A 26097-nucleotide genomic window follows, 5' to 3' on the forward strand; every position below is an offset into this window, starting at 1 on the left:
AGTATTCGCCCCCCCAACATCCACCAGCGAGTGCCTGCAAATGGAAAATTGCCAATTCTATCTAGTTGAAAAACACAACGCAAAAAACACAAAGACGTCAATGCAATGTGAAAATGGCAACAGCTGTGTGAATATGACAATTTCTTTGAAAACAGGCAGAAAATACAACAGAACAGCGCAAAATAAAGGAAAAACAACGCAATTCAAGAGATAAATAGTGACCAAATAAAATAACCCCCCCCCCCAGTTGAATTGAAACTCTGGATTTTATTCAAGTCAGTACATGTTGAAGCCTAGCAAGTGTGGTTCAAACTGAAATGCCTTCCCCCCGTCGGCCATCCACTACCGAGTATCTTCATGACTCGGTCTAACTTCAAGCGCGCACAGGCAGACATTTATGTCTGAAATAAAATACATTATCTTCACCATCCTCTTCAGTGTGGTGCTTTCAAAAGGAGGGCAGAAAGGTACGATAAGATACTACAGTGAAATTCTTCGGGGCTAAAGCTTATCGATGGCCTCAACCACAGTAAAGACGAGCTGCGTGAGTGACGATCATTGTCCTCATTTACAGAAATAAGAGTTTGAAGAGAAAAGGCTGTAACAACTCAGTCAGTCTTTATATTTACAAGCTTAGAAATATACAGTGAGAAGGACAGATTGGTGAAAGAGGTTGAGCAGGAGAGTAATAGTATTTACAGCAGTTCCTCTGGAAATAAGAACAAGTGTTAACTTCAGCTGCTACACAAATCTCATCACTTCAAAATGAGAATTACCATTTTAGGATGGACAGCACACACCCATACACTCATCGAAGAAGAGTTACTTTGGAACCTGCTTTCATCACTTCGATCAAACCATTTAAAAAAAAAATTTTTTTAGGGGAATAGTTTTGACAATTTGGGAAATGCGGTTATTCTTGCCAAGAGTTAAGAGGACGTATTTATCTGTGGAATATGAAGCCATCAGCTTGGCTGAGAATAAAGACTGGAAACGGAGGCAAACAACTAGCCTGGTAGAGTCTCATGGTAACTAAGGTTGCCTACATTTTTTTTTTTGGTCAGGAACAGCGACTTCCTGGAGTCTTTCTGTTGCCGAAGTTGCCGGGCAACCAGGGGCAACTCTAAGTCACTGCAACCAGCCGCGACACATGCTGGCTCAGTTTAAAGTCGTTTTCTTTTTATGTGGATGAAACAAATGAGATATTGTGTAAGTGGTCAGTAGGCATATAGTTTCTAACCCTTTAGGCAAGAGCAAAGCATTCTTGCCGTTTCCAGTCTTCATGCCAAGCTTCTTGTATAGCGGGCTGATGAGAGGTAATAATCTTATTATATAAATCTTAGCAAGAAATGTAACAAGCATATTTACCAAAATACCAAACTGCTGCTATTAGTTTCCTCTCAGTATCCCAAGAGACCAAGGCCTTTCTGTTCCACTGTCTGTTCGTCACAAGTAGGAAAACTCTCAATGCAGTATAGTTTAAGTCGACCTCAACTATCTGTGTTTGCTTCTTACGGTTATATCACTCTTGCATCAGACCTAATGAAACTTCTATACACTGTGTATGGATGCCTGGGGGAAAAAAGAAAAAAAAGAAGAGAGATTTGAAGGTTGTTACACAACACTCTGCACTATGTAACAAATAACCTCTTAGCTGTACTGTACAGTGTAAGGTGACTGGCTACCCAGCTGAAGCATGAAGAGTTACCAGCTATTTACACACAACCTAAAGTATTTTTAATTCAAGCTAAATGAACAGAGAAAAGATACCTAGGCTCATACCAGCAGGGCTAACACACACAGCACTGCTAGATGTGTGGCTTGCACTTCTCATTCAGCTTGTCACAGACGACCACTTCAGTAGCGTGGGGGTAGGAAAGGCCTCTTCTGTGCATGGAAGGGACCACCTGTGAATGGAGGACCGGCACGCTTCCCCCCACGGAAACCCCCTTTGGGGAGATCTTGATTAAGCTGGTGAGAGGGGGCTCGGCCTCGCAGCAGGGGTCTCTGTGGGATGGGGACGGAGAGCATTGGGGGCCGAGGAGTGGGCAAGGTGAGGAGGGGAACGGGGTTAGAGGTTTGGTTGCGAGGCTGAGCTGGAGGGCTGGCTGGGGGTTTCTGGTGAGGAAGGGCAGCGGACTGAGCGAGTGAACGACCAGGAGCAGTGTCAACTGCAGGGGAGTTAGGCGTGGAGGGAGAGGTTGTGGAGGATGTGGGAGAGGGAGAAGGGGAATGAAGAGGTAGATTTAGAGGCTCCTTCACTCTGCCCAGTAAAGGTGGAGGAACACCAGGGGTTCCTGGGCGGTGGAGGGGGGGTGCATGGCGGGGGCCAAAAGGCTCTTTGACTGTGCCGGGACGGGGGAGCTTTGGGGGCTCGCCGAGTAACGATGACATGAGGGGTGGAGGGGCCGCTTTGTTTCCTCTGGGCCCCACTCCGCCTCGCTCTACACCCTCAGGTCGGATCGGGTGAGGAAGAGATAAGGGACGGTCAACAGGGACCAATACTCCACCCACCATGACTGCAGAGGGCACAGCAGAATGATTAGGTGGAGGGGATAGGCGCTGCGGAGGCGGAGGGGGGCGAGGGATTGGTGGAGGAGGACCGCTGAAGAAAGGGGATGTAGGAGGAAGATGCTGGTGGAGGTGCGATGGGGGAGGAGTCTGCATGTTCTCTGTGTGGTAGGGTATTTGGAACGGGGTCTGAGGAGGAGGATGTGGGTGAGGAAGGGAGGGTGGAGGGTGAAGATGTTGGAGGAGGAGATGTGGGGGAGGAAGAGGCATGGAGGGGTTCATTTCCTCGGGGCCACGCGGGCCAATATTAAGAGGAGGGGGGCCGATGTGGGGTGAGGGAGGCTGAGCTTCCAGGTATTCCTCCTCTTCGTACCACATCGCTCCACCCGGCCGGCTGCCGGCCCCTTCCCCTCGCCGAGAGCCTCGACCAATCACGCGGATGCTCTCTACCGTCTTGATGCGTTCTCCAGCGAGCGGTCGGTTAGAGTAGCAGAGAGTTTGGATGGGTGCCCCTTCAGTGCAGGGCGACACAAGTGTCTCAATACGGTGGTACTGGCCCGCCTTCCCTTCACCTGGAGACCGTTTTCCCTTCTCCTCTCGTCTTCCACACAGACCTCCATCATCTGAGCCCGTGCTCGCCTTACGAGAGCTAGCAGAGTGTCTCCTCTCTCCCATTGCTCTGTTGTTTCCCATCATCCTTAGCTGGCTGTGGTGTTCATCTTTCTTCCCCTTCATATCATGACAGGGAGAAGAGGAGACGCGCTTCCTCACATTCATCACCTCTTCATCCTTCAGTTTCGTGCCGCTCTTTTTCCCAGCTCCGTACCGGGACGACGAGGAGCTCAGATAGTTTCCATCACTGTTGCTTCCTGACGGGGTGATCACGGCATCCCAGGGTTCACTGCGGTAGGCTGTGGGTGAGAGGTTATGACCTCCAGATGAGCCTAAAGAATCCGGCACACTCCCAGGTGTGTCCATGATCTCATCCTGGGTCGGGGTGCCAGCTGCCTCGTCTCTGACCGGGGTCCCATCCACCCCATCGGGACTGACGTCACCCAGAGCGAGACTAAAACCTGGATTACCCTGCAAGAAGCTGTTGATCTTGGATTCTAAGCTGGGGGGAGAGACAGAAGGAGCAGAGGAACGAGGAGGGGGTGGAGGAGGAGGGGACAGCTGTCTCCCTTTCTCCCAGTCTCTGGTTCTTCCAGGTGTGTCTCGTTTGAGGCTGTTCCCCAGGACAGGTTTTGGTTTTGGGGTGGTCGGGGTCACCTGGGTTTTAGTAGTTGCTGAATTTGGGGAGGTTCGGGTGGGAGTACCAGAAGCGGTGTTAGTCACACTTTGGAGGAGAGAGGACAAACCTGCACCGAGACAGAAACAAAGAAGAGGTGACAAATGAAAGAACATTAAAGATTTTTAAGTCCTTTTGTATTACAATACAAAAAGCAAATAGATACATGTTTCTTACCTGGTGTGTTGGTTTTAGACAGAGCATTGAGTATTCCTTCAGGTGTGATGTCAACACGTGACAGGATGCTGGCCAGGGCAGGGCTCGGGGGGGCTGCTTTGGAGGCAGCTGACTGGCCAGAGGGGGTGGTGGGTGTCCCAGGAGATGGCCGAGGTGATGGACTAGCTGCTGAGAGGCAGGCAAGGATAGAAAGATATGAAGATCAAAGCCAAAGTGGAGATTTCAGAAATGACTTGAATCTTAAACAAAAAGGCAAGTGAGTATCCTTTTTTTATTGTCAACAAATCCTATGAAAATAAGAGTGAATTTGTCACACAAACAAGTATTAACCCTGACTGAATTTTTGTCCAAATAATAAATATTATAAGTATTCAAATGAAAACATGGCTGCCACACGTGACATGTTTTTTCATTACAAAGACTATCGGCATAGTAGTATATTTAAAAAAAAAAAAAAAAAAAAAGGAAAGGAAATCTCAAAACCAAAACGTTTTCTATGACCGCACAAACCATCTGTCCAAAATAAAAATGAATTATTGCAGAATTTATTTTTTATCAAATATAAAAGCAGATTTGAACTGTGCGCTCATATTCTCATATCAATGCACATTTATTTAACGTCTGTTCAAAAAATAATTAAACTGCTGTAAAATGACATGTGTGCATATTGTAAAAAAGGGGACGATGACATTTAGTGTTCATTTATCCACCGAATGCTAGGAGAGCAAATAATTCTGGATTAGTCTAGTCATGGCAGTAGTCAGTTATTTTCAAAACTGTTAATACAGTCCATCACATTACATACCTCATGGTGCTACAGTAAGAAGAAAAATACCTTTCACGCTCGAACGGATAACCACTGTAGTTACTTCTAGCACATAAAAGTAAAAATAGTACAATGATTGCTAATCAATTCCCAAAACATTGTAAAGCAATGTTTCAATGTGTTTCTTTATGTCTCACAATGACTAATGATCCCACAGAAATATTGAAATACACTTTTCTGCTATTCGTCTTCTCCTAGCCACAAACACACCTGTATTTTTCATGGCAGATGTGAGTGAGCTGAGGATGGAGCTGATCTTTCCCAGGTCCACCTTGGCCAGATTGACTCCCAGAGGAGTGGTTGGAGCACTTGCAGCAGTAGCAGATGTGGGAGTCAGCGGGGTTGCCGTGGCAGCAGCAGAAGCATTGGTCTTGGAGGCTTTCGTAGGTGTGTTTGGGAGCTTTGACGGCGCCTCTGACTTTGTAGTCTTGGAAACGGCAGTGGATGGTTTGTCCTTGTTGTCATCTGCAAGAGAACAAAATTCAAGGAGCCTATATATTTACAAATCTGAAATCACAACACAGCAGGTCAAAATGGATTCATATGGAGAATACAATTTATACCGCAACGCAACCCTAGATCTGCAACACTCTGTAGCCACTTACCTCCTGCTGCAGCAGCCTTAAACTCTTCGTCAGACAGATCCATGTCCTCCATGTCTCTGTTGTCACTCACAATTTCTCCTTCATCCATGGCCTTGCCATCCAGCTCTGGATCCACCTCGGCTCTGCTACCCCCCATTCCCAGAAAGGGTGAGTCAGAGCCAGTGGGAGAGGGGGCGTCTTCCGATGGTGAGGGGACGGGAGAGTCCTCTGGTCCAGGTATAGTAGACTTGAGGGAATCCAATTTCCTTTTGAGACTGGCCACACGGTTGGCAAAGGCATTGTATGCCTGAGTAGAGCGGCAGAAAGAAAGAAGATATGAAGAAGATTAAAAAAAAGGTGTTAGAGCGAATTCGTATCCATGACAACATTAGTAGAGTTTTCTATTGTTTTCAAATGGTCAGTGTGCCTAAGCAACAAAGAAACATAACCTTCACATCCCATGTCTGGATCATCAATTTATTAGTTGAATTAAATAACTTAATTTTAATTCAAGAAACCATTTCACACAAAAAACCTAAACATTGTTGAGTCTTTACATTCTACCATGCCATCCGTTAAGTACACAACACTCACATTGGCCACAATCTTAACCTCCTTGTACTGCATTTCGTAGAAAATATCTGCATTTCCCAAAGCTTCCAGCAGAGGTGGTCCAGTTTTCAACTCTTTCTCCAGGAAGCTGACAAACTCCTGCAGCTTCAGACTGCCATCCTCAAAGTCCTTGGCGAACTTGTTCCCCCCAGCCTTGTCTAACCAAACAGACAGTTGACAAACAAGTGAGAAGATACATACAAGGTTTCCTTAAGTTTCTAATGTTTAAATATAAGACCGTACCAATGTCAAGATTAAATTCAATGTTTTCAAATTTATATCCAAACACGTGTTTTAAACCAACAGCAAAAAAAAAAAAGAAAAAAAAGAAGGAAAACGGAAGCAACGTCTCTCTCCAGGTTTCACTAGACTTACTTTCATCTGAAGAAATATGGAGATGCACTTCTGCAGAAAATGGATGCAAACATTACAACTGAAAGTCTATTTTTACAGTTTGCTTGTGTTAAACGTGCACTGGGTGTTCACACGAGAGTCAACCCTGTACAGGACTGCTACACCTCCACCGCTGATGTGTAAACCTGTGTTTTGACACGTCTTGAAGAGGACACGGATATCGTATCATATGTCGAGCGTGTTTGTGACTCGAGACATAAAGTACAGAGGACAGTAGGTGTCTGGTGATACAGAAATAAGCTCAGTGACGTCTGACCTTTAAGTCTCTTGAGGGCCTCCGTGCTGCAGACATCCACCCTGAGAGCCGCCAGCTGCTTCTCCCTGAACTCCTCCTCAGCGACAGCTCGCTTATATCTCGACAACTGTTCGATGAAGGAGTGGGGCTAGAAAAGAAACAAAGTGTAAATGAATAAAGACGGAAAGCTGTTGCGTTGTCAATGGCACGGTTTAAGAAACGTGTTTAGAAAAAGTATTCCAAAACAACACAAATAAAAAAAGGCTTACAGTGAACTCCGCTACGATCTTGGACTTCAGGGCAGCTTTGGCGTTGGTAGGAGCTACAGGATAAATAAAAATAAATATATATATATTTTTTTTAAAGACCTTAAAAAAAAAAAAAAAAAACTGGTGCATCTGGAAACAGATTTCTATGAAGTTTAATAAACTGACCAGTTACAGGTGGAGTCTCCTTTTCTTTCTCCTTTTCTTTTTCCTTCTGCTTCTCTCGCTCCTTTTCTCTTTTATTCATGCCGGCTTTGAACTTGGAAATGACCTCCTCGGGATACACGCTCCTCTCCTCCCAAATCGTCAAGATCCTTTCCACCGACTTGCGGACCTTCCCGTCTCTGAAACATCAGAATGACAAAACGCCAAACACACCTCAGTAAAAGCAGAAAGAAGAGATGCAGGCAGCAACTTTTATTTGGATACGAGATGGCAACGTCAATTTAACAAAAACAAATGCAAAGTTGACTGAGTGGTACAGGTGAAAAGAAACTTAGTACTCACTTGATGAGCAGAGTAGCATTAGGAAGGACCTCAGCGAAGGCCGAACGAAAGACGATGGCATTCTTTCTTTTGCAGTTTTGTATCACGTCATTGGCAACATAGAAAAGATTCAAGCGATGATTGTTGTCAGCTAAAAAGAAAAGAAAGAGCGGACGAATAAGAAATTATAAGATTACAAACAAAAAAAACAGTAATAAGTACTAATATTGGGCTACTGGACTATTATTGGGTTTTTACAGATATTTCATGTATAACATATCTCATAGATTGAGTACGTCATTAAATAAGTAAAACGAAAATGATTTTTATTTCCCACTTTGAAGTGATGAAGTTGGCAGTCACGGTTCAGTAGCCCTGGAGATCCATCTGTCTGTAGGAGCTGGGTTACCACCATTATTTAGTTTGAGATTTTGCCCCTTCTGGAGTCTGCATGTAGAGGCTGTTCAAACTTAGCAGGAAGAAGCTGTGGTTCTTTCCTACCCAACACTCTCTTCATTGCATTGTCAAGTGACACACAGGGGCGATGTCTTCCTAAATAATTAATCATATAGGAAGTACTGCCACTAGCATAACCAACATGTGTTGAACAGTGCTTGCACACAGTAGCTGTTTTGTCATCATCACAGGTAACACTAAACCCGTATGTGCCCATACAGCAGACCGAAGACATTCTGGTGGATGTTTTACTTCGTTTCACTTGTTTTTCCGATGACTATTTAAATTTTTTTTTTCTGCCCATGGCTCATAGCCTATTTAAAATGAACCTAATACAGAAATGCTGTAGTCACAACACCATGGTTGGACATTTCAGCTCAGCAACCGAGAACGGTCTCAAAAACATGGATTCAGACAGCCCGTGTTTCATATGTCACAAACCAAAGGAGCCATGTCAACTTGCTGGGTGGAGGTTTCCATGTCATTAGTATAATGCTACAGCGAAGAGAGTTATCAGAGGGGAAGCCAGGAGTAGCTACATGTCGTATCTGGGAAGCTAAATTTCACAATTTCAAAAAGATGGCAGAGACTAGATCTGTCAACATCACACAGTTTGGGCGAGAAATTGTGAAACTTTAAGAACTATCACAGTATCTGAAATTGGCGCAGTTTATTTTTAGAAAGAAATTCAGACTGTCCCAGCTAAACTCCAGTGCCATTGTCCAGAGCAATGTTTTAAACAATAAAAAAAATAAAAATGTTTTCAAACAAAACTTGTGCTGCTCCATCCATTATCAACAGGACAAAGCAAGTCCACGCCAAGATGTTGATAAATCAGCTGGGGAGTGTACAGGTTCAGCCTGTTTTTCTGGTTTCCATGTCTCGTATGATATGAACATACTGGTGCACTTAAAACAACTGCTGTGATTTAACTTTTGGCAGAAATCAGGATTTACTCAGAGAACTAAAAGTTAAATCCAGGTAACTACAATTGTGCTGCGTTGAAGCCTACAGAGTACAGTTTAGTCACCCCACTTAACTACCTATCCTTTAAACTAATTGCAACAAAACAGTTAATAACGCACAACTAACTCTCTTTAACAGGGCAAAGCATGGTGGCCCACAACAATTTGTGGCACATAAACAATTTGTAACAATAACAATTATCCATTTTAAAAAAATTACAAGGGACAAACGGCATGCTCGGTACACTACTTAGCTGGCAAGGTAACCTGACAGCCGGGAGAGGCTCTGCAGTACATTCAAGAACAGGAAAGAGCCATGGAAAATATATAGAGGGAACGGATTATGCACCAGAAGAACTGGTGCCCATGAGAGGAGCTGTGATGGTTGTTTGGAAGTTTTTGGGTTTAAAAAAAAAATGGTAAAAATCCAACGTTGACCAAAATACTATATATTATAAGTGCAGTCATAATCAGCGAGTGGAAAGTGGCTTTACTGTGGCCAAAAAAAACTCTATCCTTGAGTCGACTGTCCAGAGCACATTATTCCCAAAAGCCCATGTTGTTATTTTTACAGCAAAGGCTTATTCCTGGCACGCCTCCAATGCGGGTCAAATTTGAGCAATCTCTTTCTGATTTTAGACACATGCACCTTGACCATCGCAGGAGATACCTGCAGCTCCTGTGGTGACATGTTGGGGTTCTTGGAGAATTGTTTTTGCATTAAATAGCCTGATTTTTTTTTTTTTTTTTTTTTAAATGATGGGTCTAAAGGTGTGATCAATGTAGGGGGGGTACTTTTACCATGTGATTAATTTTATTTTATTTTTTTACAATCATGCAAAGAATAAAAAAAATTCAAAATGTTATGTCATTTGTTTGAGCGTTTCACCATTATTTGTAGGCACTGTTTCAAAGAGGGTCAAATGTAGGCTCGATCAAATATGATGACAAATAAACAATTGCATTATGTGCTATTTTTATGACTGTATATGGGTCCTCATTTACACTGATGAAAATACCTTATTACAACTCAACATCAGTAAATAATATCAGCCCATCCACAATACAGTGAACCAAAATGATGATTAGATAGAAGGCTGAAGTCTCCGTCTGCTTCAGTTGGCATGGATTATTTCAGTCACAGATCTGTAATTGTGTTTCCATAGTCACCTAACTGGAGTATTAGTCATACATTTCCATTTCTAAAAGCAATACAATACTACTAAGTACACAATGATTTCTGCTGCGAACAAAAAAGGATTATTCACTACCCGGATTTTACTAAACAGAATACCATTAAAGTCAGTAAACTACATTATTGGAGAATATTCTCAGATTTTCAGAAATAACACTCAATCTCCCCATGTCACATTTTGTTATATGTCAACAGATGTTTGCATCTCAGATAGTCTGAAAAATATCACATTAATTAAAGACTCAATACCAAAATAAAATGATTTCTCTATATGTTAAGTTTTAGCTTAATCTAATAGTAAAAAAAAGAAGAGAACAAAAACCTAAATGAGTATGTCACACATGATCTTCACTCTTCCTTTCATAATCTGTTTCAGAGCTATCGTTTAACTATCTGCATCATCACTGATGAGCCAGTTGCTTTCAGGCTATTAAAATTTATAAACATAAAAAAACAGGGAATTTCTTTAAAGAAACAATAAGGGCCAATAGTCAGCATTACCTGGCCAGACATTAAATTATTACCAAACATAATACAAAAATAAAATATCAAATAATACGAGGGTGACACGAGATGTAGATGGGACCTTTGAGAATAAGAGTTAACACGCTTGTGTACATCGCGCAGCCAAACACACTACATGAATCACTTCTATATAGCATCTGTTATGATAACCAAACAGTAAAATTAAATGTCTCAAATCGATTCCCGTACAGAAGATCCCACTTTAATCTGGTTTCATTCCACCGTTCTACTGAGGGGGAGTTTCACTTAAAAATAATAAGGAATAAATTAATAAAACTTCATTAAAAACACACAGAACAACACCAAGAGAGAACAGTGTTTGTAACTTGAATAAGCCTATATATTTCAAAAACATTGACAAAATGTGCAGCATTTTAAGATCATACATTAAACTGGAATCCATCTCATTTTCAGATTTTACACCTGAATTTGTGACGTCTGCTTATGATCCCAGCGTTTCCTCCGTTTTTGGAGGACTTGTGCACATTCGGTATGGGGCTCTCAACCACTACATTTCTTTGTTTTCAATTAGAAATATGCAATTTCACTTCATTTTCGACCCTTATTATACTATCATATCTGTGTTAATGGTTTAAGGACAAAACTGCGAGCTTTAGATCAGTAGAAGTCACTTAGATAGTGATAGTGATGGAGCCTGAACAGTTGGGGGGCAGCGTTACGTTACAATAGCAGGGAAATCCTGGATTAGTTAACGTTACAAAACGTACTGTTGTTTGCCTTACAAGGAGATCATTTCAAAACTGAGGAAGGCAGAAAGAATATTTAATCAACTAAATATCGTTCTACTTACAATTTTTTTCAAATCAAGAGTTATTTGCTGTTCATTTTCAATATTGAGTATTTTAAACAAGCGATTTTTCCTAGATTGTTTTTAAACAACACTAACTGAATGCTGTCAAAGGGTAAAACGATACATGGTTTAGTCATTTTGAATATATATAAATATTAACTGTCTGAGTAGGAAATTGTTTTTAACCAGATAGATTTACATCACCTAAAATTTTGCATGAACACTGTACATAACATCCTTTGTGAGTCGAATAGTCTCTCGCATACTTTAAAAACTCACTGACCAAAAAAATCTATAATTCTCAAGCTGAACAATATTACCAATTTTCACACTATTGGTCCTTTTTGAGACTATTTTCAGATCAATCACATACACAAATCACATTAATTCAGATCATTTTTTTAACACCCAAGTAATGTCTTATCCAAGTCAATATCCAAGTCAATTGTGTTCGACATATCCCATAACACTGTACTATAATAGACGAATGCACAGTTCACATTAAATTATATTGTATCTTTAAAAAAGGACCCATCCAGCAGTTTAATCATCCTCTCTGAAAGTAACAGATCTCCACATCTGTAACATCCATCAGCTTACTGGAACATGTTTATTATTCCATGTGATAAACTTTGTCATTGCCTCATTAGAGTATCAATACACACCGGAAAGGAGTCCACAGCCAAGACTGGCGGACTTGTGGTTTAAACAAACACAACGCACACAAAACCATTTTTGTCACTACCACAAACACCTGAAGATCCTTTTATCACAAAACTGCACTACCATTCAAAATTGATGAATCTCAACTTTGAAATAAAATAAGAGATGAAATGACCATGGTCAAATGATAGGAAAACAATGTCTACTTGTAAGATATTAAAAAAAAGAAAGAAATACAATTTGGTGTCTTCTTAACCATCATAGATTGTCTTCACTCAAAATGACCACAACTCAAAGATTGGTTGAACATTTTTAAATAAATCCAACATGTCAATGCCAAAAGCACACAATAAATGATGATCAGCAGATTGCCTCTTGGTTTGTTGGCACGGCCCTCAACCAGAATACAAAGGCCGACTCGGCCCACAGCAGTTCATTGTGTATTGTCAGCATAAGCTTTTATCACTGTTCTTTGAGCAGTGATGCAGGATGGGGATTAAAAAAATGTCTACATGATGATGTGGCTGAGAGAGAAATACCCCACTGGAGTTTTAATTTGTTTTCCAAATCTTAGGGCTGAGACCTATAAAAGATCTGCAGTACAATATTTGTAATTCTTGATGTTGTTGAAGATACATTTAGGAGAAAAATCACTTCTGCCAATCTAAAGTGTGGTTTCTTTCTTTCTGTCAACACTTGTAAGGATTTCTTTTCACACAGTTAACATCATTAAATTAGGACAAGACTGGAAAAACACCTTTTGAATCAACGCTTCAAGGATTAAAAACGGACTATTGCTTCCACAATTTAAATATATATATATATTTTTTTTTTAAAGATGACTAATGGTGGTTTTAACCTCCATTAATGTTGACATAAAAATCCGCATCATGCAAACAACGTTCAAGCAAATGCTATTCCTGTCAATTACACCTGTCAAATATAGGCATCAAAATTTCCAAATATCTTAAAAAATTACCTGATAATTTTTTTTAAAAACAAATATTTGGTATATCGCAGCACAAGTATTCACTTTGTGATTACAAGTCAATCCTCACACAAATTAAACTACCAACTGAAATGTATTTCCAAAAACAGATTAAGCTTTACCAACGCCCACCACAGTAATGAATAAACACAAAAACATAATTCTTATGATGTTGTCAATTAGTCCTGACCTATGTAGTGACTACAAAATGATCCCTGAAGGGATTAACAAAGTAATCAGCCAACAGACAAACTCCTCCAACATTTAGTTTGGGAATTCACTAAATTTCTTACTTTTCTACCAAAAACAAACAAACAAAAAAAAAGCTAAAATTATTAATCACGTTTTCATTAAGCACTTGCAACAAGCCGTTACATTTATTCCTGCATTCGCCAACATCAATGGCCGAGCACATGATATCTGAGACTGTGTGCTCGGTTTAGCCCACATCTCGCCAAGAACCTGATTAAATCTGCTGAAACATTCATGACTCCCAAGTTTTTTAAAAAAAAATTCCGATTATAACCAATCAGTCTTCTACTAATTTTTCTACAAAACATTAAGTTAGACAGAGGCAGCTTTCTGTAAAGTTCCTTTAGTTTGAAGTAAAAAGATGACTAACCACATAAACACTAAACAACAACATTAAAATCATTATTTATGAGTGAGAATGGACAGAGATGAAAGCGACAAAGAAAAAGTGTTTGATAGTAAGTAAGAGATAGTGTGTCTGCAGATAGTGAGCGTGCTGTTAAAAGCACACAAGCTAAAAGAAATGAGAGCAGTTTGGTGGCTTCGTTAAGAGTACTACTGCTTCACATTGAAGAACTCGTGCTTGGCTTCCTTTATATTAATAAAGAATTAGTCATGAATAAAGAAGATCACTGTCAGACATATGTATCACTTAAATATACTGCGGCGACACCGTTCGGCTCTCAACAAATACTCCAAACACTGCAAGTGTGGTTTGACGAATACATTTCCGACACAAGATCCAGTTTGGAACCATTTCCACAGCTTTCAACCACATCTCTCAGCCTTCTTCGCTGGATGGAGTTTGCGCGGTTGTAACGCTCACCATAACAACGGAGCAATCACGACAACTTTATCCGATTGGTTACACCTCGTGAGCAATGGCCAATCAACGCCGAGCACTTCTTTGCTTTCAGCAGCTCAGAGGACGGCAGAAGTTAAAACACCGCCGTGCCTCTAGGCTGAAGTTGCAGAAACACCACCACGTCATATTTACTTGCTCTTTTTATGAGTTTAATGGCACACGGTGCGTTTCGTAAATTCGTCTCACGCCGTAGCAACTCGTTAAGTGTTTCCACCACCACCGCCGCCGTCCGGGGAGGGCAGCCCGGCCAATGGGACCTCCCGCGCCGCCAGAACCAAATAATAGATTCTGTTATTTACCGAGTCCCTGTGCTCCCGCTGCATTTCAGCTCAGTGCGAGAGTCGCTCGTGCATTTTTCTGTCGCCGGAAGCCGCTCTAATTTCTGTTCTGCTGCTTTTCTGTTCACTCTCTGTATGTCATGGAGGGCACACAGACACACTGCAGCAGAGCAGAAGAGGGGATGCAAGTGAACGTTACTAGAGGCGATAACAACTGCGCTCGTTACGTGGCTCGTAATAAAAGCGCAAAGTTAAGCTATCGATGAACAAACACAAAGCACATTTTAAAATCGGGTATCAAACATTCTGCTGGTGTTTCAATAAAGGATTTTTTTGTTTTGTTTTGTTTTCACAATAAATACCCCAAATTTTTTTTTACTGCAAATGTACATCGGTTCCAAATATCGGTTTATCGGTATCATAAAGCCAGATCAGTCGACCCCTCAGACAAACTGTCTGCAGATGGCATTTGCCACATTGAAGTGGCCTTGCAGTCTATTGTTGTACACTGGCCCCGCCCCCTAATGCATCTGCAAATTTGGCGCAAATTTGGCGCAAATTGCCGAGGGTCACGCCAAGTAATGTGCCCGTAAATGTGTTCTTTTCTCTGATCGTCTTCAAGTCTGCGGTCTTTATTATGTTAGCGCAACAAATCGCCGTAAACAAAAAGGACGCACATGTTGCTCTCGGCTCTTCTGTAGCTTGGATGTGCGCAATGATTTTCAAATGACAGTAAAGTAGTTTCAGATTCTGATTGCGACTCCAAAAGTGACATTAGAGGTGATCTTGGACGATGGAGTAAAACGTAAACCCAGCCGATCATAAAACACCAGCATTGACACCGGATGCTGTTTATGATCAGCTACAGACAGCATTAACAGACTGTTTACGGTGGCTAGGCTAACGTTAGCTCCAACATCTAATAAAGAGGCGAGAGAAACATGTACGTGCCTTTATTTACAGCCCGCTGTTGCGCTAACATAATAAACACCACAGACTTGAAGATGATCAGAGAAAAGAACACATTTACGGCAGTACTCGGCAAAATCGCGCCAAATTTGCATATGCATCCGGAGGGGGCGGGGCCTGTCTACCGTGACGTAGCATACGCCACTTTAATGCGGCAAAGGAAGCGGCATGCTCAAGTCCTGATAGGTACATAACCCCTGAAGGAGTTGGTATACCACCAGGAATCGGCACATGGCTCTTTAGAGAAGGCGGGTCATAACCATAAAGTGTCCCCACCACCAGGGAACATTTGATCTCCAGTAGTTTGTGATATTTCCCTCTAAAGTACATCCAATAAAACTCTTGTTGTTGTTTTTTTAACATAACCAATCAAGGACCTCCGTACGAAGTTAACAAACCTGCTCGAGCAACACACATATTATAAAATCCGGATTTGTAATAAGTTTTGCTGTCCTACAAATGTACAGCGTCGTTTTAAATGCGAAGCAGACAAAAGTGAAGTTTGAGGGAGTCAAAGGTGCATGAATAATTTACAACGTAATGGGGCGAGAAGTGGCCCATCGTTATACTCCCATACGTCAGGCGTGACACGACGGTGCTGCGTGAATTAGGTTAAAGTGGACTTTAACGCTTTCCATTGTTAAACTATGTCCGCCACAAAGCTACAAGCCACGGGATCGAAATAAATAAATAAATAAATCATTTAAAAAAAAATTAAAAAAAATCAATCAAATCACGCAACGACTATAACCTTCAGACAGAACCGAGCTAAAAAAAAATAAATAAAAAAACCTGCAAAACACGCCGGAGCCACTCTTGTGTTTCTAGTTGGCGCAAAGCTTCAGCAGCGTGTCGGTCGGTCTGCAGCCGGAGAACAACCAGGAGGCCCGACTGTAAACACAGCCGCGATTAGCTTAGCTTAGCATTCAGCAGCTAATTTTACGTAGCGGCAGCAGCACCTGCGTTAGTTTTTTTTTTTTTTTTAAATACGTTGTCGGTGCGAGGTTTACAATTATCTTTTGGGAATCGGTTATTGTGTTACGGTGCAAATAAACTACTTTGCTCTTCACGCAAATCTTACCGAAACATTTTTTTTTATTTTTTTTTAAAGAGGGTTTAGTTTGGCGAGCAGAATATATATATATATATGTATTTTTTCGTAGCTAAAAGTGCGCTAGCCAGCGGCTTTAGCTTCAGCGGCGAAGCTACTCACATTTCTTGAGCCACTTCATCCAGGAGCGAACGACGAGGCCGTGGTGCTTCTTGTTTTCAATGCACCAATTGGCAAGTCCCTGTATCGACTCCATAGTGTTGGATACTCCTTGAAATCGCCGGTCCAAAGACGCTTCGAGAGCGGCGGTGGAGCTGCGTGCTCCGTGGCCGCTGGTAGCCCCTGAGCCGGCCGCCATCTTTCGAGCTGTCTGCAGATCGCTCGCTGCTGATGGGGATGAAGGAGGAAACGTAATGAGGACGACCCGGGAAAAACACGCCCCCCGTGTTTCACTTTATCGGGACATCTTAGAATAATAAAAAATAAAAACTAGTCATGGCAGTTAACGCTGCATAACAGCCGACTAATGTCTCGCGTTGGGAGTAATTCAACATTAAATGTGACGAAAAAACGGACACACGGTCGCTTTAATTTTTGTTTATTTAAGACGGGGGACTAATGTTACAGATATAGCTACAGCTGGATCAGACTTGCTTGTTTCCCCCAAAATAAAAAATAAAATAAAAAATGATTTGGGGACTTTACAGTTGTTTGAAATGTATTTGCAATGTCTACAACATTAACCAAGTGTTCAGTCTTACACTGATGAGGTGGTTTTTAAATTTTTTTTTATTAATTGTTTGACTCAAACAGGGATTATTATCAGTGGAGACTGGGATTTTAGCACAAAAATTGAGTTGTAACAATCTGACACCATTTTTAATGATCACATAAAGCCTTGGGTACGTGATTTATATGCAATCTGCCAGATTTTATTCAATAATGCATGACAAAATATCTGACAGAAAAGGTCTACCACCAAAAAAAAGAACACTGCTGCCGACCTACACGCACATACTGTTCTACACGCACCCTGATCTGACTCGCATCCTCACAAAAACATCCACACAGGTTTATTGTTGCTCCTTTTCAATGTTCAAGTCTCTTGGTGAAGCTCATGTCCCCAAGAGCTGAAGCCAGCCAGTCAGGAGTGTGAGGGCCGGCTGGCTGGGAGGCTCTGGATCTGGAGGCTCGTGAGGAGGGAGCACGGACTGAAACTCGGCACCCCACTGGCAGGTCTCAGTCATCTGTGCAGTCCAACACACTCTGGCTGAGCGCTAGGTCCCAGTAGTGTTCTGTGCCGTGCTTCTTGAAGTGTTCTCTGGCCATGTTCTCTGTGGGGCACTGCTTGAACTTCATCTCCCCAAAGCTACGCTCTTTAGCTGTTCCCTGGAGAGCCAAGAGGAATCGGTAGGTTCGAATGAGATCACAAACAAAAACATCATCCAATTTCATTAAAGTGACACAACATGAGCATGCAACAGGAAAAAAAAGAAAAACATGTGACCGCTCACCTCCCAAATCAACCAACACTTGTTGTTCCTCTTTGTATCGTCGTCACCATCCGGATCTAATTAAGAATAAAAGAAAAAGAGTTTAATATTACTGAAATACTTACAAACATGACACAGAAAGGCCCAAAAGTAAGACAATCTTACCATCTCTTTTACTGTTGTGTTCTTCCCATTTGATTCTGTGCATCATCAACCTCTTAAACTTTTTCTGGGATTTAGGGCCTGAAAGAAGAGAAATTTAGATTTTAAGTAGGACTTTGATCATCCAACAGCTTAACTTTCCCAGTGAGTAACAGGTCAGATAAAACAATGAAATTGACATCAGGCCTTGAGAAAGTGAAACTATGTCATTTCTGTTCATACACTGGAGCTATACTTAACATTACACAGCTTATTAGTACTGCAGATTAAATGAAAAAAGAAGGTCTGCAAGTCATACTAATAAGCTGTGGGGACTGAATGGTCAAGGCTGGGCAATATCACCTACAATCCATATCATGATTTTTCACATTTGCCATGATAACTATTGATCTAAACATTACATTTTAGATCCAGCGCTGAAGAAAATCCATATTCAAAGCAGACATTTATTTTTATTTGCACTGCTAGTCCTTTTTTTAGGGGGGGGGATCTATACTCTCACTCTCTACGGTTGTAAATGTATCAAACTGTGCATCACTTACCGAATACAAGTGTATTCAAACACAATAAATGAATAAGGTTGTTGTGTTTGGGGAAATATATCAAACAGCTGAAAATATTTAAGTAAAGGAAAAAAAAAATTCAAATCATTAAGCTCTTAAGGACAAAATTGATGTCCCTTACCTCCCTCCACCACAACAAGGTTGACATCTTTGTGCAGAACTACCGTGCCCGTCAGGTACAGCTGGTTGGCATTGGCCTCCACTTTAAACTTCTTGGCAGGATTTTGCAGGTTACGGATCCTGTAAATGGAAGGCAAGGTGCTTAAATTAGACACACAATCGCTGCACCATGCAATATATCTAAAGCATGTGCGACAAACACAAACCTGTACACTGCAATGTAAACACCATCAGTGATGTCTTCTTTTAACTTCTTCACCTTCTTCTCTTTTCTCTGCCCTGCTGTGAGCTTACGGGCCGCATTCGCCTCTTCATGAGCCCTGCGAGTAAAGGACAGATTTAGAACAACCTTAAAAAAGGGCTTTGTTCTTCATGAATTATCATACAATATCCAATAGGTCCAAGAATACACCAAAGGTGATGGGGGATAGGTAGGTAGGTAGGTATATACTTTATTAATCCCCGAGGGGAAATTTTTTAACCGCATTACTCACTTTTGTCTCTTGGCCATCTGTGCTCTGACATGGGCTTCTACTTTTGTGGGGTCCTGAACCGCCTCTGTTCCCAAGACTCTCATCAGGTTTGAGATTCGAACTGAGGAAATGAAAGCAAATATCAGCTACATTCTGTTTAACTTGGCACTGTGATAGTTTGTAATAAAAGGGATTTGTGCGCGTCTACCTTTGGGTTCTGGTGGGGGCATCAGGCCCAGACGGACCTTCTCTTGCACTTCTTTTTGTCCCTCCCTCCGTGTCTGTCTTCTCAGTTTCTTCTGCTCTTTCTTTGTCAAGTATACGCCCAGCGTTACTGGCTTATCTGTGTCAACTGAGAAAAAGAAAAACACATATATGTAGTAATGTCTAGTAATGAAATGGACACCATTAAGACAGGTGAAAGAGTGTAAAAAAGAGCTTGCAGATGAGGTAAAGATGTATAACGTCTTTCAAAAATTAGAGCAAATACTGTACATCTCACTGCTCAGAGACACGACAGACGTAACAAAAGTACATAAAAGTTTGCACAGTCCTAAAAAGCTGCTGCACAAATGCAAAATAATGAATTGTATCTGCTACAAACAGTTTCACAGAGTAAGGATCAAAGTCTGAGAGACCAAAACAAACATAGACATCTTCAATTCCAGCTGCTGGAGAAGTTTATGTGAATACAAAAAAACTGGATGATGCTGGGAAATTTGATCCGTTTCAAAGACAGATTCATCTTCCTGCATCTGAACACCACATTCCTAACTATGAAAGTATGCACAGCTGGTGTTTTTCATGCAAATGCTTGTGAATGCAATTTTGCTTTCTGTTGTTATCTTCTCAGGGGAGTGCTTTTTTAACTTTCTGTTGACAGTGAGCGTCGCTGTGCCATAAATCAAAGAGGAGCATAAACTGTGAAAATTGCTGCAATCAGTAGACAACCAGGAAGAGTCAATTTCATGATGAATTGCATATTTTCACAGGTGTCCCCCCACCCCCTCCCCCCATTTATGAAATCAGATTATTTCAAATTACTACTATATTAACTTTTAACTGTTCAGGTTGATGTAAATCTCACCACCTATAGCTAGCTCCTACTAGGTTTATTTCTACCTCTATGATTAATATCTTTGTGGGAGAGAAATTTTCCTGTTTAAACAAAAATGTTTACCTTCCATAGACTTACCTGGAGGGCTAATTTGGGCGGGATGTTCTACCAGGTTGGTGACTCCAAAAAGCTCTAAATTGTCAAATTTTGAGTCCAGATTTCTTCATGAAATAAAAGGAAAAACATGTCAGTAAACTTCAACAGGTCAACTGTAAAAACTGCATTAGGCCACAAAGATTGAGCTACATAACATAACTTCACTATGTTAACATTGTGAGGTTGTTAACATGAAGCCAAACACAACACTCAGTGTTTAAGAATAAGTATGTACATGTACATTCTTACATGTCCATGTTGCAGGGCAAGATGAAGGAGTCCCACCACTCAATATTAGGAACCTCCCCTTCTCCAATCTCTTTTTTTGGGGCAATCAGCGCCAGCTTGGTGGACGCCTGGATTCCCGTCTTCTTCGCTGCCTGTGCGATCTCATTCTGCAGCCGTTCCAACTGGGCCTGATGCGGGTAAAGATTCATGCGTGAGGGACAAATGCCATGTTCTGAAACATGTTTTAACAAAAATATTCTATTTCCAAATGAACCAGTTGAAGGAACTGCTGAGCTGACATGGAGTAGTTTAAGTATTATATCCAACCTTAGTCCTAATTCTCTGAGCAATCTTCTCAAAGCGCCCCTGGTCGTGGAATTTGAAGCCCCTACGGGGTCGCTGCGCTGGTGTAATAAACACTCGTTGGTCAAAGTAGGACGTGGACTCCAAATCCTCCCCGGGTTTCTCCTTCAGCTGCTGACGGAACTGCTCCCTCTTCACCGCACGAATGTTGGCTAGGCAGGGAGAAAAAAAATTCTTGAGAAACACCTAAACAAGAAATGAACATGATGTGTGATTACAGGTATTGGACCTGCATACATACCTTTGAGCGTGGGCATACGGTGTGTGAGTTCAACCTCTTTGCCGCTGGCATCTACAGTTCTTCCCTTGTCATCCAGAATAAGAGGTGTTGGCTTGTTCACCTCTTTGGCTTCTACTTTCCTGTAGTTACACATGCAGAGAGAGTTGTTTATTTTAACGCTGCAGTGAGCAAATAAATATCTGACTCGTGTTTTCTGTTCTCTGTAGATTTTAAAATTGTATTAACTGTGACGTTACTCACGGTGGAGCAATTCCCATGGCATGAAGATTAGCCAGTGCCACTAGGTTGTGAGGCCCAGTGTTCCCCAGGGCTCCAAGGATGCCAGGCTTCATAGCCAACTGGGACTGGATCCGGGCCTGAAGCTCAGCAGCCTTGCGGGCCTTCTCGATGGCATCATTCATAAAGCTGGCAGCCTGCGAAGGGGCGATGGATGAGCCACCACCACCAGCTGCAGCAGCGGAAGTGCCCAGAAGCCGTGAGACTGGAGGGCCGTCCAGCTGCGACTGTGAAGAGGGAAGAGGCAATCGTTGAAGTCAGACAGAAATAAGAGCAGTTTCATATTGAATGTCCTAGTGATAGTTTGTTTTTTAGTCTGTAGTCTTTACATTTTTGGAAAAAAAGTTTTATCTTCTTACTGTTGCAGAAGGAACTGAAGAGGCAAAGCTCAGCTGTTTCTTCCTCTCTTCTATCTGTCTTGTGGCCGCTTCCATCATCTGTTTGATCTGTTAGTGGAGCAAAAGGGTTTGTAAATAGTTGACAACAATCTAAAAACAATTCATGAATTGACAAAGCAGTTGTTATTCAGTAAATTACACCAACAGTCATTTACCTGCATTTTGGTGAGCATGCCGGGGCTCTCGGATGGAGGTCCAGGTATGACCTCCGGCTCCTCCACCTCCTCAAAGCGAGGGACCCGTTTGCGCTTTGCCACTGTGCCATCTACTGTCTCAGGAGCTTCTCGCACTGCACCAGATTCCGTCTCATCACCAAACACATCCTGAGTCCAACCAGCCACAACAGAAATACCAATAAAAGGAAATCATTATAACACCATTAAAGTAAACACAAGGGTGATTACAATTGGTGTCCTCGTTATTTTTTGCTTTCGCCAATCATCTGATTTGAGAAACCATGTGAATATTAAACCCAGTTTCCGACCTGGCCCAGATGTGCAGTTAAATTTGATGCTAGGCTTTAGGGGAAAAGTCTGGTTACTCAACACCCTTCGTAAACGGAGGTTTAAACTAATCAAACTAATTCTATTCAGGCGTTACATTTTCCAACTTTACTTAATCACTTATGTATGAGAGCGTGTTCATGTAGGCAGTGTAATTTCTTGTCAATAAAATGATCAGCGTCAAGTCTAATCATTTATAGATACAGTGCCAACACAAAGTCAGAACATTTGCTAGGGTGTTTGGTTACCTTAAGGTCTCTCTTTCTGTGTTTTTCTCCTGCTCCTTTGTTCCCACGGGAGCTGCGGCTCTCTTCCAGCGCTTCAAAAAGCCGCTCCACAAACCCTCCAGCAGAGTCATCGAGGAACGGACGTAGCTGGTCTGAGGGAAAACGAGTGTCAAGTAATTAGCACAAATCCAGTCCTGCTTTTATCACCGTCACAATGAAAACACATTATTTCAGAGCACCTTTACCTTCACAAAAAGCATGATCACTGTGAATAGCATCCAGACAATCAAGTGCTTTACCTTGTTTGGTCTGGACTTTTCAGTTTAGTTGAAACTAAAATAGAAAGGTGTGAAATGTGCCACGCACCACAGTCCAGACCAAAGCACCAAAATCTCATCTGACCGAAAGCGGTGGTTGCTGCCTGGATGAAACTGAACCAAAATGGACCGGCTCAATTGTGCACAAAGTCACAAACAAATTTACCTTGGTTTGCACATTCACTGCCAACAAACCAAACAGCGGTTCAGTTTGACCCAGACCAAAACCACATGTTTTGGTTAGATAAAATGTTGGTCGTCCAGTCTGGACTGGTGGTCTGAGGGACTTACACACTTACTGATAAAAGTCAAAGCGTCCTAACACAGTGGTCTCAACTGGTCAGCAGAGTTACCTATGGTCTTTCTTTTGTCCAGTCCCTTTCCCACACAGTGCAAAGCTGCAGTGACCACAGTGGGCTCCGAGAAACCCAGCACTTTCTTCACCGTGCGCTCCACCCACGGCCTCAACTCCTCCACCTCCCGCTTAGGAAGAGACATCCTTCAATCCTGCAAAAACAACACACAATTTACAACACGGAACACCACCTTTCATTAATGCTTGTTATCCACATTTTCACCAAAATGTCTTCCTGAGCGCCAGCCTCGTTTGGGACTGTGTCAAGTAGCTACACGAGCACAAACAACCTCCGTCCAAACACAAACGCTCGCCAGTTATTAATTCATCCAAACTCACACACAAAACCTGGTGCTCTTTATTAAGTTTTTAACTATTAGGTCAATACATGTGCTGGCCCGGACCAACATACAACATCCGCCGAAACTCCCCGGTTACCTGCTAACTAACGTTAGCACACTACTGTAGGCGAGCTACCAACAACAGCGAATAAGGGCTGAATTAGACTTACAAACCTTTAAATTCTGTCTGTATTATCTGTCAGTACGCAAACGCTATAAAATCCAAACAGAAACGACAACGTTTAATAAGCGTAAAACAGTCACACGGCTAGGTTTTCAGTAAAACTTTCTGTTTGGTCGCGCCGTTCGCACGACGTTTCTGTATCAAAACCCGGAACCGGAAATGGGATGCTGCTTCTTCTTCTTCGCGACTTTTCCACGCACTCGTTTTGTTTAAATGTACGATGTTTCCGCCTATCTGCTACCACGAGGAACGATGACCCCGTCTGTCCCTGCCTGTCTGAAGGTAACACTGGTTTGTTCAAAAACGAGGATTACAAATAAAAGTTTTAGAGAACTTATGAATCCTTTACAGTTCGTATGTAACCAAAACGTGAACACGTTAAACAGTGACACTGAAACGCATTATGACCGAATTGGGTAAAACGGTTAAAAGCAATTTTATTTTTAACTACCAGCACCAAAGTGTTTTCAAATTTACGAGACAAAACGTTCATTTGCATTAACTCATGCTCAACACATGTATGCACCACTTTGAAATGCAAGTTTCCTTCAATTGTTGACCTCAAATTGTCGAGAGGAGGCGTATATTCAGATCCTTTCCGGTTCAGGTTTGCAACCTCTCCACAACCTGTCTTAGTCAGTCTAGGGTTGAAGATCCGCTCCAGACAAGCATTAAAACATGTAAAAAAGACTCTGATAATACAATGATGTGTGTCTGATGTGGTTTTTCCACTAAAAGAAGAGCAATTCAACTTAGAAAGACCTCCACTCTTTGTCCCTTATTGAAAATCCCACAATCTATATTAAATTTCTAAAGTTTAACTGCAGGACACACAATGTCTCTTATTTCACTGTAAAGTCCCATTCTCTGTGTATTAAAATAATAATAAACTTTATTTGTATAGCACCTTTCATACAAGTAATGCAATCAAAGTGCTTTACAGTAAGAAAATTGCATTCAGTGCTTCACATAAAAATGTAATTTAGGATGAAATTAAGAAAAGAAATACAATGCATATGAACAGATCAAATTAAACACAAGACAACACATTCAAATAAAATATAGACTAAAGAAAACGCATTTTAAAGGTGCAGTGTATGCACGGGAGGCTTCAAGTTTTCCACAAAGCACTTGTAAGCCAAGGCAAAATGTATATGTATAGCGCCGTTCATACCTCCAGGCAACACAAAGTACTTTACAGAATACATGGAAAATGAAGTGATGAAATGTATTAAAAGAAAGACACAATCAAAAGCACACTATAAAAACAATACAAGTAAACAATCAAAAACACAGAGATACCAATTAAGAGCTTAAAGTGGTCAGAATCGTCTCAAGTCTCAGCTCCTCTGGCAGTTTGTTCCACATTCAATCGGCCTAAAAGGTAAACGTTGAATAATGGACCACGATCGGCTTCCAAACTATTAGTAATTACGCAAATCATGCTTAAAATCAGATTTTCAATGAGCGCATAGAAACTTTGCACTTTAAGCAGATGAATGTGAAAATCCGCCCTTTAGTTTTAAACTCTGCGCACACATTTTCTGCACAGTGAAGCTCAAACAATCAAATGTAGGAACAAAAAGAAACGTGTTTTTGAGTGGAAGGGGACTTTGCGTGATTATTGCCCAGCTCACCACAGACTAGTCATGAACCCATTCCCCTGGCAAAAACATGGGATTATCATGTGATCTCCATTTCCTTCCACTGTTGGCCCTCCCCCTCATTTTTTTCTCTCCTTGCGTGATGTGGGTCAACAGAGTGCATTTTTAGTGGCGTGAGCATGAATCAGTAGTAGTGAGCCTGAGGCTACACCAGTCTGCAAATTCCCCCCTCCCTTTACGACAAGCCACATCCATGCTTTCACTCACAGTTCTATGTTATGTGTACCCGTCGGGATTAACTGTATGCACATACACAGCACGTTATAGCTGCCAGACGTGCTCTTTCTGCCTCATCACAAACTCTGCCGTTGATTACAGCTACACGATCATTTACTCAGACTAAACAGCGCACCCCTACCATCAACCCCCCAGATTCAACAACACTACATCACCCACCGTTGACCATCTCACTCACCCACATACTTACTGTTTACAACCATGTTTACAAGCACACAGTAACCAGAAAGAGGTTTTCCATGGTTTGCAGCACTGCAGCTTTGTACATGACAGGATGTGTGGTAGTGTAAAGGAAACCTCTTATTAGTACCACAGGATAATT

General features: G+C 41.7%; 2 protein-coding genes across 6 annotated transcripts in view; both read right to left on the reverse strand.

The window, feature by feature from the left end:
- Positions 1-16796, reverse strand: part of LOC138619421 (threonine--tRNA ligase 1, cytoplasmic-like) — a 31081-nt gene extending 14285 nt beyond the window's left edge. The window contains exons 1-11 of one of the 5 annotated variants that reach the window (XR_011310814.1): positions 16580-16796; positions 7421-7550; positions 7082-7257; positions 6917-6969; positions 6669-6795; positions 5981-6156; positions 5408-5693; positions 5013-5267; positions 3977-4144; positions 1783-3869; positions 248-1572 (exon numbers count right to left, since the gene is read on the reverse strand). Coding sequence is in view for 1 of the 5 variants with exons in the window: in XM_069695875.1 (XP_069551976.1) it covers positions 1858-3869; positions 3977-4141; positions 5013-5267; positions 5408-5693; positions 5981-6156; positions 6669-6795; positions 6917-6969; positions 7082-7257; positions 7421-7550; positions 16580-16775 (3576 nt within the window). In the remaining 4 variants the exon portion in view is untranslated. Of the gene's footprint in view, positions 1-247; positions 3870-3976; positions 4145-5012; positions 5268-5407; positions 5694-5980; positions 6157-6668; positions 6796-6916; positions 6970-7081; positions 7258-7420; positions 7551-16579 lie in introns of those variants that run through there. The other 4 variants (XR_011310813.1, XR_011310811.1, XR_011310812.1 and 1 more) reach the window with 4 other exon arrangements.
- A 203-nt stretch (positions 16797-16999) lies between these two features.
- prpf3 (PRP3 pre-mRNA processing factor 3 homolog (yeast)) lies at positions 17000-24017 on the reverse strand. The gene is made up of 17 exons (XM_069695878.1): positions 23865-24017; positions 23348-23501; positions 22699-22829; positions 22103-22270; positions 21909-21995; positions 21514-21776; positions 21274-21392; positions 20997-21184; positions 20691-20857; positions 20424-20506; positions 19437-19580; positions 19250-19349; positions 18962-19075; positions 18757-18875; positions 18076-18153; positions 17932-17987; positions 17000-17806 (listed from the first exon to the last, which is right to left on the reverse strand). Exons 2-17 carry the CDS (start codon positions 23490-23492, stop codon positions 17657-17659), a joined length of 2112 nt encoding a protein of 703 aa, XP_069551979.1. The 5' UTR covers positions 23493-23501; positions 23865-24017; the 3' UTR covers positions 17000-17656.
- Between the last annotated feature and the right edge of the window lie 2080 nt (positions 24018-26097).

The sequence above is a fragment of the Brachyistius frenatus genome, unplaced genomic scaffold (assembly GCF_029030835.1).
Source record: "Brachyistius frenatus isolate BFR_SWC_R1_liver_20210118 unplaced genomic scaffold, ASM2903083v1 Contig_20, whole genome shotgun sequence".
Lineage (NCBI taxonomy): Eukaryota > Metazoa > Chordata > Actinopteri > Embiotocidae > Brachyistius > Brachyistius frenatus.

Excerpts from the sequence above, each read along its gene's own strand:
- prpf3 (XM_069695878.1), bottom strand. The coding sequence starts at position 23,492 with ATGTCTCTTCCTAAGCGGGAGGTGGAGGAGTTGAGGCCGTGGGTGGAG. Across the intron at positions 21,185-21,273 it reads CCGTATGCCCACGCTCAAAG|CCAACATTCGTGCGGTGAAG; the intron begins GTATGTATGCAG and ends CTCCCTGCCTAG. Across the intron at positions 17,988-18,075 it reads ACACAACAGTAAAAGAGATG|ATCCGGATGGTGACGACGAT; the intron begins GTAAGATTGTCT and ends ATTCTTAATTAG.